Raw genomic sequence first — 16128 nt, forward strand, 5'->3', positions numbered from 1 at the left:
CAGCCCCGCCCACTCAGGCTAATGATTGATAGCCACATCACCCAATGGCCAGAAGAGAAGACCCCGAGGCCAGCCCCCTATCTGCTATCTACCAATAGCGTTACTCTCTGCCTTTCTCGTCTACCGTTAAGCGGCCTTTCCAACTGGTTTCCTAGCGACCAGGCCCAGCCGCCAGCCCCTTTCGCACATGCGCAAACTGCGTGCGGGGCGGGGGTGGTCGTCGCCGGCGCGCTGGGTGTCCCTGTGCCCCCCAGAGCCTGTCTGACCGCAGAAAGCGGGCCTGGAGCAGCCCCGTGGGGCTGGAGAGCAGAACGAGGTTAGTAGCGAGGTGCTTCCAGCGGCTGCCGAGTCTTTGGTGGCGTCGTGGGGAGCCCGTGTTTGCTTTTCCTGCGCTTTGCACAGGGAAGGGGTGAGAATGGAAGGCCCGCGAGGCCCGGGTGCATTGGTCCAGCTCTGGTTCACCGCCGGCGGGGTGTGGAGAGGCGGAGGGGATGCACCGCTGGACCTTCCTCGGCCGCCTCGGGGCTGGGGCTGGGTCGTGGGCCACTTTCCTCCTCCCTTGTTCGCAGGGATTCCGGCGTGGTGGGCCCCAAGGTTAGGGGCGTGGGGCGGCGGCGCGGCCTGAGGGAGCGGGGTTGGGGGCAGCGTGGGTCTCGGAAGCCCTGGAGCCTCCCTGCGGAGGACTGAGGTTGCACCTGGGTTGCGGTGTGTATTTGCAGGGAGGGCTTCGTTCCCACCCAGGATCGCTCTCTGACATCTATACCCACACTCACCCCCAGTCATTCTAAATCTTGGCTGAACCCCAAGATTTGGCCAGCGGTCCAACCACATCCCGCCTAGATCCACACTCTAATCAGACACAGGTGACCCGATGATCAGTAAAGGCTTCGGGTTTGATTCCCAACAGGGCACATACCTAGGTTATGGGTCCACCCCAGGTCCGGGCGCATGAGGCAACCTATCCATGTTTTGTTTGTTTTCTCTCTCTCTCTCTCTCTCTCTCTCTCTCTCTCTCTCTCTCTCTCTCTCCTCTGCATGTCATATAGGATGTAGGATACCATCTATCTGGTGAGCTTCCAAGGAACCAGGTGTAGAGTATAAAGATGAATAAAAGCTGGGAACCCACAGATTGGTGGCAGAGATTGCACAGAGAAAAATGCAATGTGTGTAAGCCAAGATGCTAAGTGCTTTAGTAGATTTGTGTAGAAAGTGCTGTAGGAGCACAGGAGGGAGGCACGAATCCTGCCTGGGGCGTTGGAGAGGCTGTTTTAAAAAATGTGTCATTTGCCTTGGGTCATGAAAGATACACAGCATTTGCCAAGGTAAAGAAAGGGTAGGATATTCAGATCAGAGTATAGCAAGTGCAAAAATGAAAATAAAGGTATATTCTAATGTGGCAACATCTTGGGGATCATAAGGGAAGTTTGAAGACGAGTCTTATAAATTAGAGTGAGGTCAGATGGTCGGACACCTTTGTAGAGCTAGGGGATCAAGACGTTATTTTCTAAGATAAGCAGATGTTTTTAGGCAGAGGAGTGACCGGATTACGCGTGTGCTTTTCAATGGAAATTCTAAGAACCATGTGAAGAACCATGTTTGGAAGCAATCAAAGGGCCTCAACAAGGCACCACATACAAACCATGTCCACTCCAAAGGTGCTAAACCTTACACTTGTGGTGCAGGAATGCTGACAACAGCATGTTTAATCTTGTTTCAGATTTGTACTTACATGTAAGATCGTAAATATGGTGAAAATCATTCACTCATCAATAGTCAGACAATATTCTGGGTGTGTGGAATACTTCAGTGACTAAAATTGCCCTCCTGGGCATTAGAGGGAGATAGTCCAACAGAGGGAGATAGTCAATAAGTAATAAGTAAATAAGGTGAGGCCATAGATTCTTTGGGAAAGAACATTCCGGAACAAGAAGCACAGAAACACTTGCAAGTGTTTAGGAACAGAAGGGAGGTGGGAACAGAGTGGTCAGGGTGGTAGAGGAATAAGAGACAAAGACAGAAGGGAGTAGTGCACATTATTAGGACACTAGAGGCCTGATGCACGAAATTTGTGCAAGGGACTCGGGCCCCCCACCGCCTCTGCCTCAGACCCTGCTGCCGCCATGGCCACCTCAGCCCTCGCAGCCCCAGCTTCATCCGGAAGGTCTCCTGGAAGGTCTCCTGGTCTAATTAGCATATTACCCTTTTATTAGTGTAGATTATAACTACTTTGACTTTCACGCCAGTGTAGTGGGAAGGCTTTGCAAGATTTTGAGCAGAGGAGTGAAAAGATCTGAGTTAGTTTTTAAAAGGGACTCTTCTGTGACAGGCAGGGGAGTAAAGACTTTATCTTCCAAATGAGAGCTTTTGAACTAGTGGAGTGATATCACCAGATTGTTGTACTGAGAATAGACTGGAACTAGGCAAACTGTTGTTTTTGACATGATGAAAAAAAAGCTAATTATACCTGTCAGAAAATAGTACTTTTTAAAAAAAATGCAACTTTTGAAAAGCATGTCTTAGTATTCTAGGCCAAGTATCTCAGACAAGACTAGACACGATTTTAGGACAAGAGAGCTTTTTTTGGTGTGGGAATCCCAGGGAAGTCCTTGAGCCAGCTGCTCTTCTTGCACACGTAGGAAGTTAAAGAAACACTAAGCTGGCATGTGAAGTTGTTAGGGATCCTGAGGATGAAATGGAAAGCTGTTTGTGGAAAGCATGTGCTGGTGCCTAGCAGAACATAATCAGATTGTGTCCGTTCAATGTCAAGAAAAGTTGCCAGAGGTACTTTGCATCTTTGAAATTATCTATCTCACTGTCCCCTTCACCATCTTTACCTTTTTCATCCTCTTAGAAGATGAGGAATTATTGTTTGAGTTTTTATTTTATGTTAATGATAGCAAGTTGTAATCACTCCAAAATAATTTAGGAGCTCTTCTAAACTTAGAAATGCGAAGACTTTTTTTTAATTACTGAAACTTGGAATAGATTCTTCAAATGTTGAGACAGATTGCGTGAACATGTATTTTGATATCAATTTTTGCTTGCAGATTAGTTGAAGTAATTTCATGCCTCCTATGGAAAACCTTTTTTCACATAAATTAAATACAGACTAAGTTTGAAATTGCCCATGACTTTTTCCTTTTGCTCTAAATTCTTTATGACTTTTGCACTCACATAGCAATATCTTGTGACTTAAACATAGTATAGAAAGGAAACCATAAGCAGAGACTCTGAAAAAAATGAGCACATCCATATTAGGAGTATGACAGGCTTGGGAGAAGGGAGGAAGGCTTGGAAGTGGGAGCTCCTACAGAGACAGGCTGGATTACTGTCATCCTGGATAGAGGGGCAGCCAGAGGGCAGTATTGTATAGTAGTTAATAGCATGGGACTTTGACATTAGACAAGCCTGGATTTTAGTCCATACCTGCTACTTACTATTTGTGAGATTTTTGTATATGTTACTTAACTATTCTTCATTTTTCTCATATATTTGCATTTGCTACCACCTCCTTCAACTTGCTGACTCACATCATTCTTCAAGACTCATTTCAGGCATTGCCTTCTTCTGGAAACAGCGCCTGCTGCCTGCCTGACCCACTTCCCCGTGGGATGGAGTGTTCCTCCCCCTGCACCCGTACCTTTTATCGCTAATATCATCGTACTACTGTATCACTGTAATATCATCATACTGCTGTATCACTGCACGGACCGCATTTGATGGAAACTCTGCCTACCAGAAACTCCTCAAAGGCAGGGACTATATATCTTAGTGTTCTTTTATAGCATTTATAACCATGAATTACACTCAATAAGTTTTGTTTCATTTGCAGACAGTGACTAATAGAGATGGCTCGCAGGGTCATAAACAAAAAAAGGCACCTGGGACTTCAGCAACTTTCAGCCTTTGCAGACACAGGAAGAACTTTCCTAGGCCCAGTGAAATCATCCAAGTTTATTATAGATGAAGAGAGTCATGAGAGTGTGGTAGTCGGTTCAACAGTGAGGCTTCTTGAAAGTTTGGATTTGTCCAGTGCAGTGGGGCAGCTTCTCAGTGAGGCAGTTCAAGCGCAACAGAACACGTACAGGACTGGGGCCAGCACTCTTCTGCTTCTGGTCAGTGCTTGGAGCAGTGCTGTTAAGGAATGTCTTCATCTGGGCGTCCCCGTGTCTTTAATCGTGTCGGGAATGTCAGAAGGCTTGGACTCTTGCATTGAAGAGGTCACTTCCCTGCAAGTACCTGTCCACGATGTCTTTGACCATATAGACAGCACAAAGATATTTTCTGAACTTGAATCGTTGAATGTCAGTTTGTGTCCCTTTCTACAAATTCCTTCAGATACTGGTTTGATACTGAAAGAGCGTGATCTCAGAGATGTTGCCTCTCAGTCATTGACCACTTGCAGTCTTTCTGAGAGACCTGTTAAATCAGCTAAACTTTTTAGACCTCAGGCTACGGTTGGTGCAGATAAAAACACGTCACAAACCCCTCAAACTCTGAGAAACAGTCTGCTTGCAGACAGCCGCTGCAGACAGTCAGTGCTGACCCACAGTAGGCATTGTAATCGGGAGGCTAGTGATCAGTGGACAAGCAAACATGGTGCAGCTGCTCCCCAGACTGACAGATGTGATCTGGGAGAGTTGGCGGTGGGTCTGAGCCACGGAGATCACAGCAGCATGAGATTGGTGGAAGAAGCTGTACGGATGCAGCACCAGAACACAAGCGTGTGCCAGGGCAGCTGGACGATGCCATTTACGTTCGACATTTCAAGAGTCTTCACTTGCTGTTTACCAGGTTTACCTGAAGCTTTTTCTTGTGTGTGTCCAGGATATGTCACTGTTGTATCAATGTTTAGTGCGACTGTGCTCGAGGACTTACAGAATCAGCCCCTCGGGGTCGTTCTCATCGAGGGTGACCTCACAGAGAATTACCGCCACCTGGGATTTAATAAGTCTGCAAATGTTCAAACAGTGTTAGAAAGCATGAAGAAGCTTCAGCAAGACAGCTCAGAAGAACTGTGGACAAATCATGTATTACAGGTATTAGTCAAGTTCAATGTGAACCTTGTCCTGGTACAAGGGACCGTATCCGAACACTTAATTGAAAAATGCGTGCACACTAAGCGGTTGGTGGTTGGGTCGGTGAATGGCAGTGTGATGCAGGCTTTTGCGGAGGCCTCAGGAGCCGTGCAGGTGTCCTACATCACACAAGTGTGTGACAACTCTGTGGGCAGGGGGGTCTCTGTGACCTTCTGGAGAAGCAGTCCCTTGGATGTTGGAGATGGGATCAGCAGAATGGCGATTTTGTTGAAAACAGAAGGGATTAATTTGGTTACGGTAGTGCTCACTGACCCAGTCACTGCACAGATGCAAACCAAAGAAGATAGGTTCTGGACTTGTGCCTATCGTCTGCATTATGCTCTTAAAGAGCAAAAGGTCTTCCTTGGAGGTGGTGCAGTTGAGTTTTTGTGTCTTAGCCATCTTCAGATTCTCATGGAGCAACCTCTGAATAAAGGAGACCAAATCTGTTCAGGGGGTCTTCATAATACTTCCTCTTGGCTGGCCTCATCTCTGGCACTGTACAGACCTACTGTGCTTAAGTGCTTGGCAGATGGATGGCACAAATACCTTTCAACTGTCATTTGTAACACTGCCAATTACTCCTCAGAATTTGAAGCCAGGACTTTCATTCAGCATCATCTGAAAAATGCCACAGACTCAGGCTCACCTTCATCTTATATCTTGAATGAATATAGTAAACTAAATAGTGGAGTTTTTAATTCAGGCATTTCAAATGAACCGGAACAGATTCCAAGAGTTTATGACATTGTTACACCAAAGATTGAGGCGTGGCGCCGAGCTCTGGATTTGGTACTGTTAGTACTTCAGACAGACAGTGAAATTATTACTGGATCTGGGCACACACAGATAAAATCACAGGAGTCAGAGGGCTTTTTATTTTTGTAGTGTTATTGGCTAAGACTTTGGGAAATAATCTTTTTTAAAAAATCTTTATTGCTGAAATTATTATAGATGTCCCTCTTTCTACCCTCCCCCAGCCCCCACCATAGCTTGCCTCCACCCGGTTACTGCCCCGCCCTAGACCCTCGCCACCCTATTGTCTGTGTCCATAGGTAATGCATACATGCATATAAGATCTTTGTCTACTCTCTTCCAGCCCCCCACACCCCTTATCCTCTGATAATCATCAGTCTATTCCATTTCCATGCCCCTGATTCTATTTCATTCACCAGTTTATTCTGTTCATCCAATTTTTATTCATTTGATTTTTATATTCAATTGTTGATAGATATGTATTTGTTGCCACTTTGTTGTTCATTTTTTTATCTTTATTATTTTCTTCTCTTCTTAAAGAATAACCTCAGCATCTACACTAATAAAAGACAAAGATGCTAATTGACCGTACCTTTGCTGCACCCCAAGCCACGCCTTTCAGCCAATCAGAGCAACTATATGCAAATTAACCCAACCAAGATGGCGGCCGGCAGCCATGGAGCTGGAGCAAGCAGGAGGTTTGGTTGCCCCAGTGATGGAGGAAGCCAAGCTTCCCGCCTGCCCTGAGCCGGCTGTGGCCTCCGCTCATGGCAACAAAGTTTCAATTATAGAAGATAAATAAATCCCAGATACCTGCTTCCAGCCAGCCTCCACTGGGAGCTTGGGTGGCTGGGGGCTGTGGCCAGCCTGCAAACAGCCATCAGCCCCTCACCCAGGCTGGCCACACCCTCATGGGGTGAGGGTCCCTACTGGGGGGCTTCGCCAGCCTGCAAACAGCCATCAGCCCCTCACCCAGGCTGGCCGGCACCCCAGTGGGGACCCCCACCCTGAAGGGGCTGGGCCAGCCTGCAAACAGCCATCAGCCACTCACCCAGGCTGGACAAGCACCCCAGCAGGGACCCTCACCCTGAAGGGGCTGTGGCCAGCCTGCACAGTCATCAGCCCCTCACCCAGGCTGGCCAGGCACTCCTATATAATAAAAGGGTAATATGCAAACTGACCCTAACAGCAGAAAGACTGGGAATGACTGGTCACTATGACACACACTGACCACCAGGGGGCAGATGCTCAATGCAGGAGCTGCCCCTTGGTGGTCAGTGCGCTCCCACAGGGGAGCTCTGCTCAGCCACAAGCCAGGCTGATGGCTGCCAATACAGCAGTGGTGGTGGGAGCCTCTCCCGCCTCCTCAGCAGTGCTAAGGATGTCCGACTGCAGCTTAGACCTGCTCCCCACTGGCAAGTGGACATCCCCTGAGGGCTGCCAGGCTGCCAGAGGGATGTCTGAGTGCCAGCTTAGGTCCAATCCCCGAGGGAGTGGGCCTAAGCCAGCAGGTGGTCATCCCCCAAGGGGTCCCAGATTGTGAGAGGGCACAGGCCAGGCTAAGGGACCCCCTCCCCCCCGAGTGCACAAATTTTTGTGCACCGGGCCTCTAGTTTCATATAATACTGGTTTGGTGGTGATGAATTCCTTTAGCTTTTTCTTGTCTGTGAAGCGTTTTATCTGGCCTTCAATTCTAAATGTAGCTTTGCTGGGTTGTGTAATCTTGGTTGTAGGTCCTTGCTATTCATTACTTTGAATATTTCTTGCCATTCCCTTCTGACCTGCAGAGTTTCTATTGAGAAATCAGCTGACAGTTGTATGGGTACTCCCTTGTAGGTAACTTGCTGCTTTTAAGATTCTCTCTTTGTGCCGAAACCGGTTAGGCTCAGTGGATAGAGCGTCAGCCTGCGGACTGAAAGGTCCCAGGTTCGATTCCGGTCAAGGGCATGTACCTGGGTTGCGGGCACATCCCCAGTAGGAGATGTGCAAGAGGCAGCTGATCTATGTTTCTAACTCTCTATCTCTCTCCCTTCCTCTCTCTAAAAAGTCAATAAAATATGTTTAAAAAAAAAAAAAAAGATTCTCTCTTTGTCTTTTGCCCTTGGCATTTTAATTATGATATGTCTAGGTGTGTTCCTCTTGTTTGGGGTTCTCTGTGCTTCCTGGACTTGTAAGTCTATTTCTTTCACCAGGTAGGGGAAGTTTTCTGTCATTATTTCTTCAAATAGGTTTTCAATATCTTGCTCTCTCTTTTTCTGGCACTCCCATAATTTGGGTGTTGGCACACTTGAAGTTGTCCTAGAGCAGTGATGGCGAACCTATGACACACGTGTCAGAGGTGACACGCGAACTCATTTTTTTGGTTGATTTTTCTTTGTTAAATGTCATTTAAATATATAAAATATATATAATATATAAAATATATAGCAATAATATATACAATAAATATCCCAAACATCCCGCCTCCAAGACTCTTCTCACATCCACCCTCAACTACAAACTCCCATTTCCCAAAAAGAACAGCTCTTCCTAAGGGGCATATTAGTAAAAAAAATTTCCACCATCTAATTTCATCTCTAAGGTTGGCATTTAATTTCCACTTGGAAAGGGGAAACAGTTTATACAAAGAGACATGGGAAATGTGCTTTGGTCCTATGATGAGGTTCATAATCAAACAACTTTAAAAGCAGTATTCCCTGCTAGTCAGAGTAGAGAGTGTCTGAAGGGCAAGGCTCAGTGCTGGAGAGCCTGTGGGGAAGCATGCATTCCAGACATTGCTGGAGGAAATGCAAGTCCATTCAGCTGTAAACTGTTCTGTACAAAATCGTCCTAGTATTATAAAAAGGGAGGCAAACCAAATATTCCACAATGGGGAGTATTACACAAATATGATAGATTACTAGGATGGAATGAGTTCTGTGCTGTTAAAAAATGTCAAGTATGCATTTTACTTTAACACATGACCAAGTTTATAGTGACAAGTGAAAAAACAGAACTTGAAATAATATTAACTCTATGGCTATGTGAAAACAACAAAGATTGGAACCCAGAGGAATGTAAATAAATTCAATTCTTATTAGTACATAAAGTTAAGTTCCAACTTTTAGAAATGACAATTCTTATTAGTTTTAATTATTCTATCTTGTATTTTTATATCTCTCTATTAGTACGACCAATTATTCAAGTCCATTTGAGCTTATTCTAACAGTTGGAACCACATCCAAAAGGTGGTTTTTTTCTTCTAGAATTGCTTTAAGTCAGATTTTTCTAATGCACTAATTGACTCTAGGAATAAATTAGGTTATCTTTAAAAGTTTTTTAGTGTGTGGCATTCTAAAAAATTCCAGATCGGCACTGCTCAAAACTGTCAAGGTTATGAAGAAATCCAGTCTAGCCTGAGAAGCAGTCACAGCCAAGAGGAGCACAGGGAGACGTGATGACTGAGAGTGGCGGGATCCCGGAACAGAAAACAGTCATTAGGCAAAAACAAAAGAAATCGGAGTCAAGTAGGGACTCTAGTGAGTAACTATGTATCAGTATTGGCTTATTAATTATATTTACCATATTAATAGAAGACGCTAATAATAAGGGAAACTAGGTGCAGTATATGGGGATTCTCTGAGTCATTTTTACACCTTTTCTGTACATCTAAGCTATCCTAAAATTAAATTTTTATTTTAAAATTAGTATGTTCAGACAACTATAACATCATTTAATGTATTGAACTAACACACTAAATAATTGAACTTTGTTTACTGTTAGTGTCCAACTGATAAGGTGAAAAATTACCAGGTCATATCTGTAATCATGCAGTAGACCAGTGATGGAAGATAGCCTTCAATAAAGAGAGCAGTCCATTATTAAGAGCTGAGGATGTACAGAATACGATACCAACCACGATCCCGGCCCCAGGAGCAACCCACAGGAATACATGCCAACGGCGCAAGGCCAACTCCAGAGTCTAACAAAATGTTCTTCTCCATGTGCAGAGCTGTTACCGTTATACTACAATAGTAGTGAAGTCTATTTCAGACTATTCTGAGGTTGCATTTTCTGATTTTTTTTCCTTTTCTATTTTGTTTGTCATTTTTCTTGACAGTTGCATTTTTAAATTTTTCCAGTGCATTTATCTGGTGATGTGAAGAAGACTCTTTGTACACTGTCTACTATGAGTGAAAGGCACATTGGGAATTGCACATTATGTTGGCCACATTGAGACTGGTTTGATGTCTAAAAAAAGTAGACCTGTTTCCTGTGCTAACCTCAGAGCAGGAGGTGGAAAAGGCTATTTCCCAAAAGGTTTCCACTCTGTGCTAACATCAAATTTAAAGAAATGAGGCAGATGTAATATATTTTCCCCCTCATCACTCCAATTAAATATCCATTACAATAGTTTTTATTAATGTATTAAAAATGTTTTAAATTAGCCCTAGCTGGTTTGGCTCTGTGGATAGAGCATCAGCCTGCGGACTGAAGGGTCCCGAGTTTGATTCTGGTCAAGGGCACATGCTTGGGTTGCAGGCTTGATCCCCAGTAGGGGGCGTGCAGGAGGCAGCCAATTAATGATTCCCTCTGATCATTAATGGTTCTATTTCTCTCTCCCTCTCCCTCCCTATCTGAAAGCAATAAAAATATATTAAGTAAAAAAATGTTTTTAATTAGCATTTGTGTTTTCTTGTTTAAAAGCAGTAGAAACCTCTGTTGATGAAGTCATTTATTTTCTTGTAAATAATCATTGGTTTCCTGCAGTATTTCTAAAACTGCCCTATGGGAAGCACATGGGCCACTTGTCAAAATGTGGATTCCCAGACCCTCCCTCTCATGATTCTAGTTCAGGGTGTCTGAGGGCCCAGGAAAACCTGTCTTTTAATTAGCACCTCTTTCTCGTCAGGTTCAGTCTTCCAGTTAGGTAAGCTGTTGGTAGTAGTTCTTAACCCTGGCTACACAGTAGAATCATGGTGAGAATGTTCAACACTACTGATGCCCAGCCAGGATTATCATTTATCCGTGGTGGGTCCTACGCACCAGTGTTTTCTAACTCCCTCTGATTGGAACTTGTGTGTAACCAACATCAAAACCAGTTGTCTTGTATGTGTGAAACCAAAATTAATTAGAAAAATGTGTACTTTACTTCTTAGACTCTAATAAAGAAAATATTGGCTACTGAACATAGCACATGGGTCTTACAAGCAGAAACAAAAAAGACATGCTAATGGGACTGACTGCTAATAGGTACAGATTGTTTGGGGGCTGGTGGGGGGAATGGAAATGTTCTGGAATGAGATAAAGCTGATGATTGCAGAAAATAGAGAATAGAGTAAAAACCACTGAGTGTACGCATTAAAGTGGGGAGTTTTATGTTGTGTGAAGTATATGTCAATCTAAAGATGCTACTAAAACAGAGAAAACATACGGTTTAACTTTTTAAAAAAAATTTTAGAAACAGACATATACAGACCAGTATTAGAAGTAGGGTTAGTGGTTATGTTTGCGGGAGGGGGTGGAGGGTGCAAGAACAAGGAAGGCTCTGGGTGCTGGCCGGGTTCTTATTGCATGAACTGGGCGGTGGTCACAGGAGTGAGTTTATCTTGTGAGCATTTTTGAGCTGAGCTGTATGTTTATGATTTGTGCTTTGGGAAAACTGAGTTATCAAGAGATGACCAGATATGCAGGCTCCTGCATTGAGAGCACCGTTAAGAATCTATCTTAACCTATAATGAAAGCACATCTGAGGAGACATCAAGATAATGTTTGACAGTAGAGGTCATTTGATAATTGGAATTGTTTACCAAAGACGCTACAGAAACCCTGTCCCCGGAACTCCCTGAAAAGGAGCCTCGCTGTAAAATCGTTCTGTTTTGAGATGCCATCTTATAGTAATTGGCCAGATAATATTTTGAGACTTAATCCACTTCTTTGAGACTGTGTTTAGTTTTTAATTCCTTTTCATTCTGGGAAGTAAAAGGTAGACAGAATGAAAGAAAAACAGAACTTCAAATTCCCATAGCAGGATACTTGCCAAAGAGAATTAGCTAGTTCATATATTTTTAGTTATAGCAAACCTTCTTGTAATCTGTTTCGCCAGTCGTCAAACTGAGTTTCCTAAGCTCAGTTTAATTTCCTTTCTTTTATATTGTTGCCAATAACTTTTCCTTAATTGCTGTTACTATGCGGACCATCCCAGACTCTCCTTCCTCTCTTCCTAGTTTATTGCCTTTCCAGGCTCCGTGAATTTAGTTGGTTCTCACTTTCTTTCTTCATAGGCTACAGGGTTTCATCACTTTATTGGTCTTTTTTATTTTTATTTCCGTAGCTCTATTCATACTTTTAAGACCTTTGGTTTCCAGAAATGACTACAATATTGTGAGGTTCTGGGAAATCTCTGCTTCCTTTTGTCATCGTGTTTGTGTGCTAAAACAATACGGGTCAACGTTGGCCCCTCTGGTTCCAGGCTTACGTCTTTAGAACTGAGTCAGTTGAGCATTGCCCCTGATTTCATAAGCTATGTGCATGCAATCTATTCCCTTGAAATCTGTTTGTGCCTTTCCAGAACTCCTCCTCATTCCATTACCCACTTGTGGACTTGGCTTTGTCTTCTTACATCTAAGGTTTGTTTATTTTATAAAGAAAACCAACATCATTTAAAATTTGCTTTGTTTTTAATAACTAGAAGGAATTTTTTTTTTTTGATTCTCTGTTTCAATCTCCTCATTTTATAGATGAGGAAACGAAGGCCCAGAGAAATCTATATGGCTAATTACTGATAAAGCCTTTTCTTCCACGGTTCTTTATTGTTTTATTGTACTTAATTTGCATCTTTTTTTTCTAAGCAATATTTTTAACTCCTAGGCACACTGAGCCATTCTGGCTTTTTTCCTCCTATTTAATTTCTTTAAAACTTTGTAGTAAATCATTTAGCTTATTTTTCGTACCAGATGTTCAAGATAACTAGTTCAGCACCATTTAGTACATTATTCTATTAGCACAATTTTAAGAACTTTCTCAGAGCAAAACATTTTTCTCTGTGTTATTTTTAATGCATTTTTTCCTCCTTTCTTACTGAATTTTCCAAATCGAAACACTCCAAGAAAAGGTCCACGTATTCACATTCTCACACTCCACTTTCTTTTGTAGGATAATACCAGCTGCTGGGTATTGAGCTCTGGGTTAATTGTTCCCATTTTACTGACGTTATAACTGAGGCACAGAGATTTCTCTATGGCAGAGTGGGATGAGACCTAGGCTTCCCTATTCCTGATCCAACTTTTTATGTATTTCTTTAATAAATTTTATGTTTATGGGTTGCTGAGCAGGGAATTCTAGATCGCAATGAAATGGATTTATAGCCTACAGTTCTGCCACAGGAGGCAAGGCAGAAAGCCTCAGACCTCATCGAACGTGGGAGGCAACGAGAAACTGGCTCAGGCCGGTCTCCCTGAAGGCAGGGAAGTGATGAGAATGTCCTGGTCCGGCTCCTCGCAGGCCTCCATGCTCTCCTGTTCCAGGAAGACCAGAGGAGGATCTGCCAGACTCAGGACGGTCTGCAGTCCACACCGGGACTGCTGGGACATCCGCACTGTCGCCAGGGCGCCAAGGCAGAGCACCTCGCCGGTGACCTCCCTGATCTGCAGTCACACGTCCCTCGTCTCTCCTCATCGGCAATGACACTTTCTTTATCCCCTTTCCTGTCTGTGAAGTAAAGCTGTGTGATCCGTCTTCGTAGAAATTACTCACTGCCTGTTCTCCTTAACTCACTACCGTGTCCCAAATTATCTACTAGTTTCCACTATGCTACTGGGAACAAGAAGAAAAATTAGGAGTTGTACATTGCTGTGTAATAAACCACTCTCAAGCCTAGTGGCTTCAACTAACCACCATTTACTGTTTCCAGTCTGCGTGTTGGCTGGCGCTCCTCTGCTGGTTTTGCCTGGTCATTCGGCTGCAGGCCCGCTGGGCAGGAAAGGACATGGTGGCTTCAGGCACTGGCTGTCAGTAGGACCAGCCACTTGGTTCTCCCACAGCCTTGTCCCCAGGAAGCTGGACTGGCTGCCCGACACGTCTGTCTCAGGGCAGCCTTTCCTGAGAACCAAGGCAGGAGCTGAAGGTCTAGCAAGGAAGTCACAGAACTTCACTTCTACCACATTCTTTTGGTCAAAGCAAATAAGAACAGCCAAGGTTCAAGGGGTGGGGGTAGACTGCTCTTATTAGGCATTGCAGAAAGCGTGTGCCCATGTTTTTCAATCTATAACAATGCAAAAGACTAAGTACCTTCCACTGAATAGATAGGTTCATTGAAGCCCAAACAAGCTATGACTTCACTCTTCGTTCAGATAAGAGTGCCAGTTGACTAAACATCTTCCGTTCTAGTCACTGTGACAAAAGCACTTTAACACTAATAGGTCTCAAAGATAGGAAATGAAGGAAACTACTAAAAGTTGTCATAGCCCAGAAAATATTTGCAAGAGGAAGTAGAGGTACCAAGTCTTATTTCTATCAGTAAAGTGACCTGACTAGTGTGGTTTCCAAACCTCAGAGTTATGTCAATTTCATTCCAAGCCTCTTTAGTTAATAATAGAAAGAAGGAAAATTTAAAAAAACCAGCCAAAGATTTTGTTCCTTGAAGGGAATTAGCGAATTAACTCTTAAGTAACACTGGTTGGCCAACGTTCACCGACAGGAGTTCGTATTTCTACCTCCTCCCTTGCATAAATGGGGAAAGTGAAATGAGATCATTACTATGCTTTGTTGGATGCCTGGATTCTCTTTGTCTCTAAAAGATATGTAGTTGCCACTATTATTTTGTTCAAGGCTTAATAAAATAATGGTTTAATGATAGACATTCTCTTTTTTAATATATTTTTATGGTCAAAGTAGATGCTTGATAAACTTGCTTTAAAAACTTTCCAAACAAAATTATCATTGCCATAGTCTATGGGGTAAAAATTCCGGACCTCCACTTTCTGTTTGTTCGGATGTTGGAAATGAGGTAGCACAATTACAACAGTCAGCTATTGCTGTGTAACAACTAACCACAAAAATCCCAGTGGCATTTAACAAAAGCCTTTGTTTTGCTCATGGATCTGTGAAGTGGCTGGGCAGTTCTGCCTCAGGCTGCAGGTCTACAGACAAGTCAGGACAGCTCTGTTTTAATGCTCTGTTTATTCTGAGGACCAGATTAAAGGGGCAGCAGCTACCCAAGGTGAGTTCATCTCATGGTGAAGGCATAGGTGCAAGAGAGTATGCAAAAATATGCAAGTTTCTTAAGGTCTGGAGTCAGAACCTACAAAATGTCACTTCTGCCCAAGGCAATGAAATAGCAAGGTTCATCTTCAATAGGAGAAACTGCTGAGCCACAGGTCAAGCTCCAAGTTATAAGGGATGAAGAATTGAAGCCAATAATGCAGTCTACCACAAGAGTGTTTAAAGAATCGCTCCTTAATCCCACCACCGTGAACAGGCATACGTCTGGGTGAGGCTTCTCATACTTTCTCAACAGGACATAAATTCTTTGGCTGGCTGATTGTTGAAGTTTGTGATTCTATCCTCAAATAGTAACATGGGACGTCTGCCTGTTCATTATCTAGCAGAGTATATCTTTGAATTCTGTGTTGCTTCAAGGTTATAAAATCTCAGTTTAGAAAACCATATTTGTAGAGGATTTCCTAATGGGTTATCTTCCTCAAAATGGTCTAACTTTCATACCCGGATCAAGTCAGGTTGCAGAAAAGTCTCTATCATGTTGGCCTCTTGTAAAATTGCTTTTATGTAACTAAGCGTGGCTCACAGAAACAAAGATTTTCCTGGGCTCCTCCTGAGAAATTGGCTTATTTTTATCTTATAGTTATTGTGATGTAACCGAGCATCTTTCCATTCTTTTACTGGCAGCTAGGACGCTCTAGTGGAGATTGGTGAGCCCTGTCTGCTTTATGTATAGCATAGCCATTGTATGTCAGGCTTCCAGTGAGTTAGTACATGTAAGTCCTTAGAAATTCTTGGAACATAGTGCTATCTATGTTTGCCATCATCATCATCATCATCATTGATAATAGTGGGGTAAGTTGAATATAAATAAAATAAGAGAACAGGATCCTAACATCTGATGTATTTCATTTTGGAATAAAAAGTGCTGAATTCATCTGTTGCTTTTTAAGACTTTTGTAATCAAATTACCTAATTGATAAGCAGGCCAAATATTGGATGGGGAAATTTTATTTTCCTTCAGCTTAACTAATATTTCACTCATTAAGTTTAAGCTTGTATTGTTTGGACCAAAATAAATTTCCATGTCTTGCTA

The 16128-nt window shown here is 43.2% G+C and overlaps 1 protein-coding gene across 1 annotated transcript; it reads left to right on the plus strand.

Moving 5' to 3' along the window:
• The first annotated feature begins 216 nt into the window (after window positions 1-216).
• BBS12 (Bardet-Biedl syndrome 12) lies at window positions 217-8036 on the plus strand. Its single transcript, XM_070415152.1, has 2 exons — window positions 217-316; window positions 3833-8036. Exon 2 carries the CDS (start codon window positions 3849-3851, stop codon window positions 5964-5966), a length of 2118 nt encoding a protein of 705 aa, XP_070271253.1. The 5' UTR covers window positions 217-316; window positions 3833-3848; the 3' UTR covers window positions 5967-8036.
• Window positions 8037-16128: the final 8092 nt, after the last annotated feature.

Source organism: Myotis yumanensis, unplaced genomic scaffold, assembly GCF_028538775.1.
Source record: "Myotis yumanensis isolate MYYU_CA2020_CCGP unplaced genomic scaffold, mMyoYum1.0.hap1 SCAF_5, whole genome shotgun sequence".
Taxonomy (NCBI): Eukaryota; Metazoa; Chordata; class Mammalia; order Chiroptera; family Vespertilionidae; genus Myotis; species Myotis yumanensis.

What these genes read in the sequence shown, in the direction of transcription:
- BBS12 (XM_070415152.1), top strand. Translation starts at nt 3,849, where the DNA reads ATGGCTCGCAGGGTCATAAACAAAAAAAGGCACCTGGGACTTCAGCAA.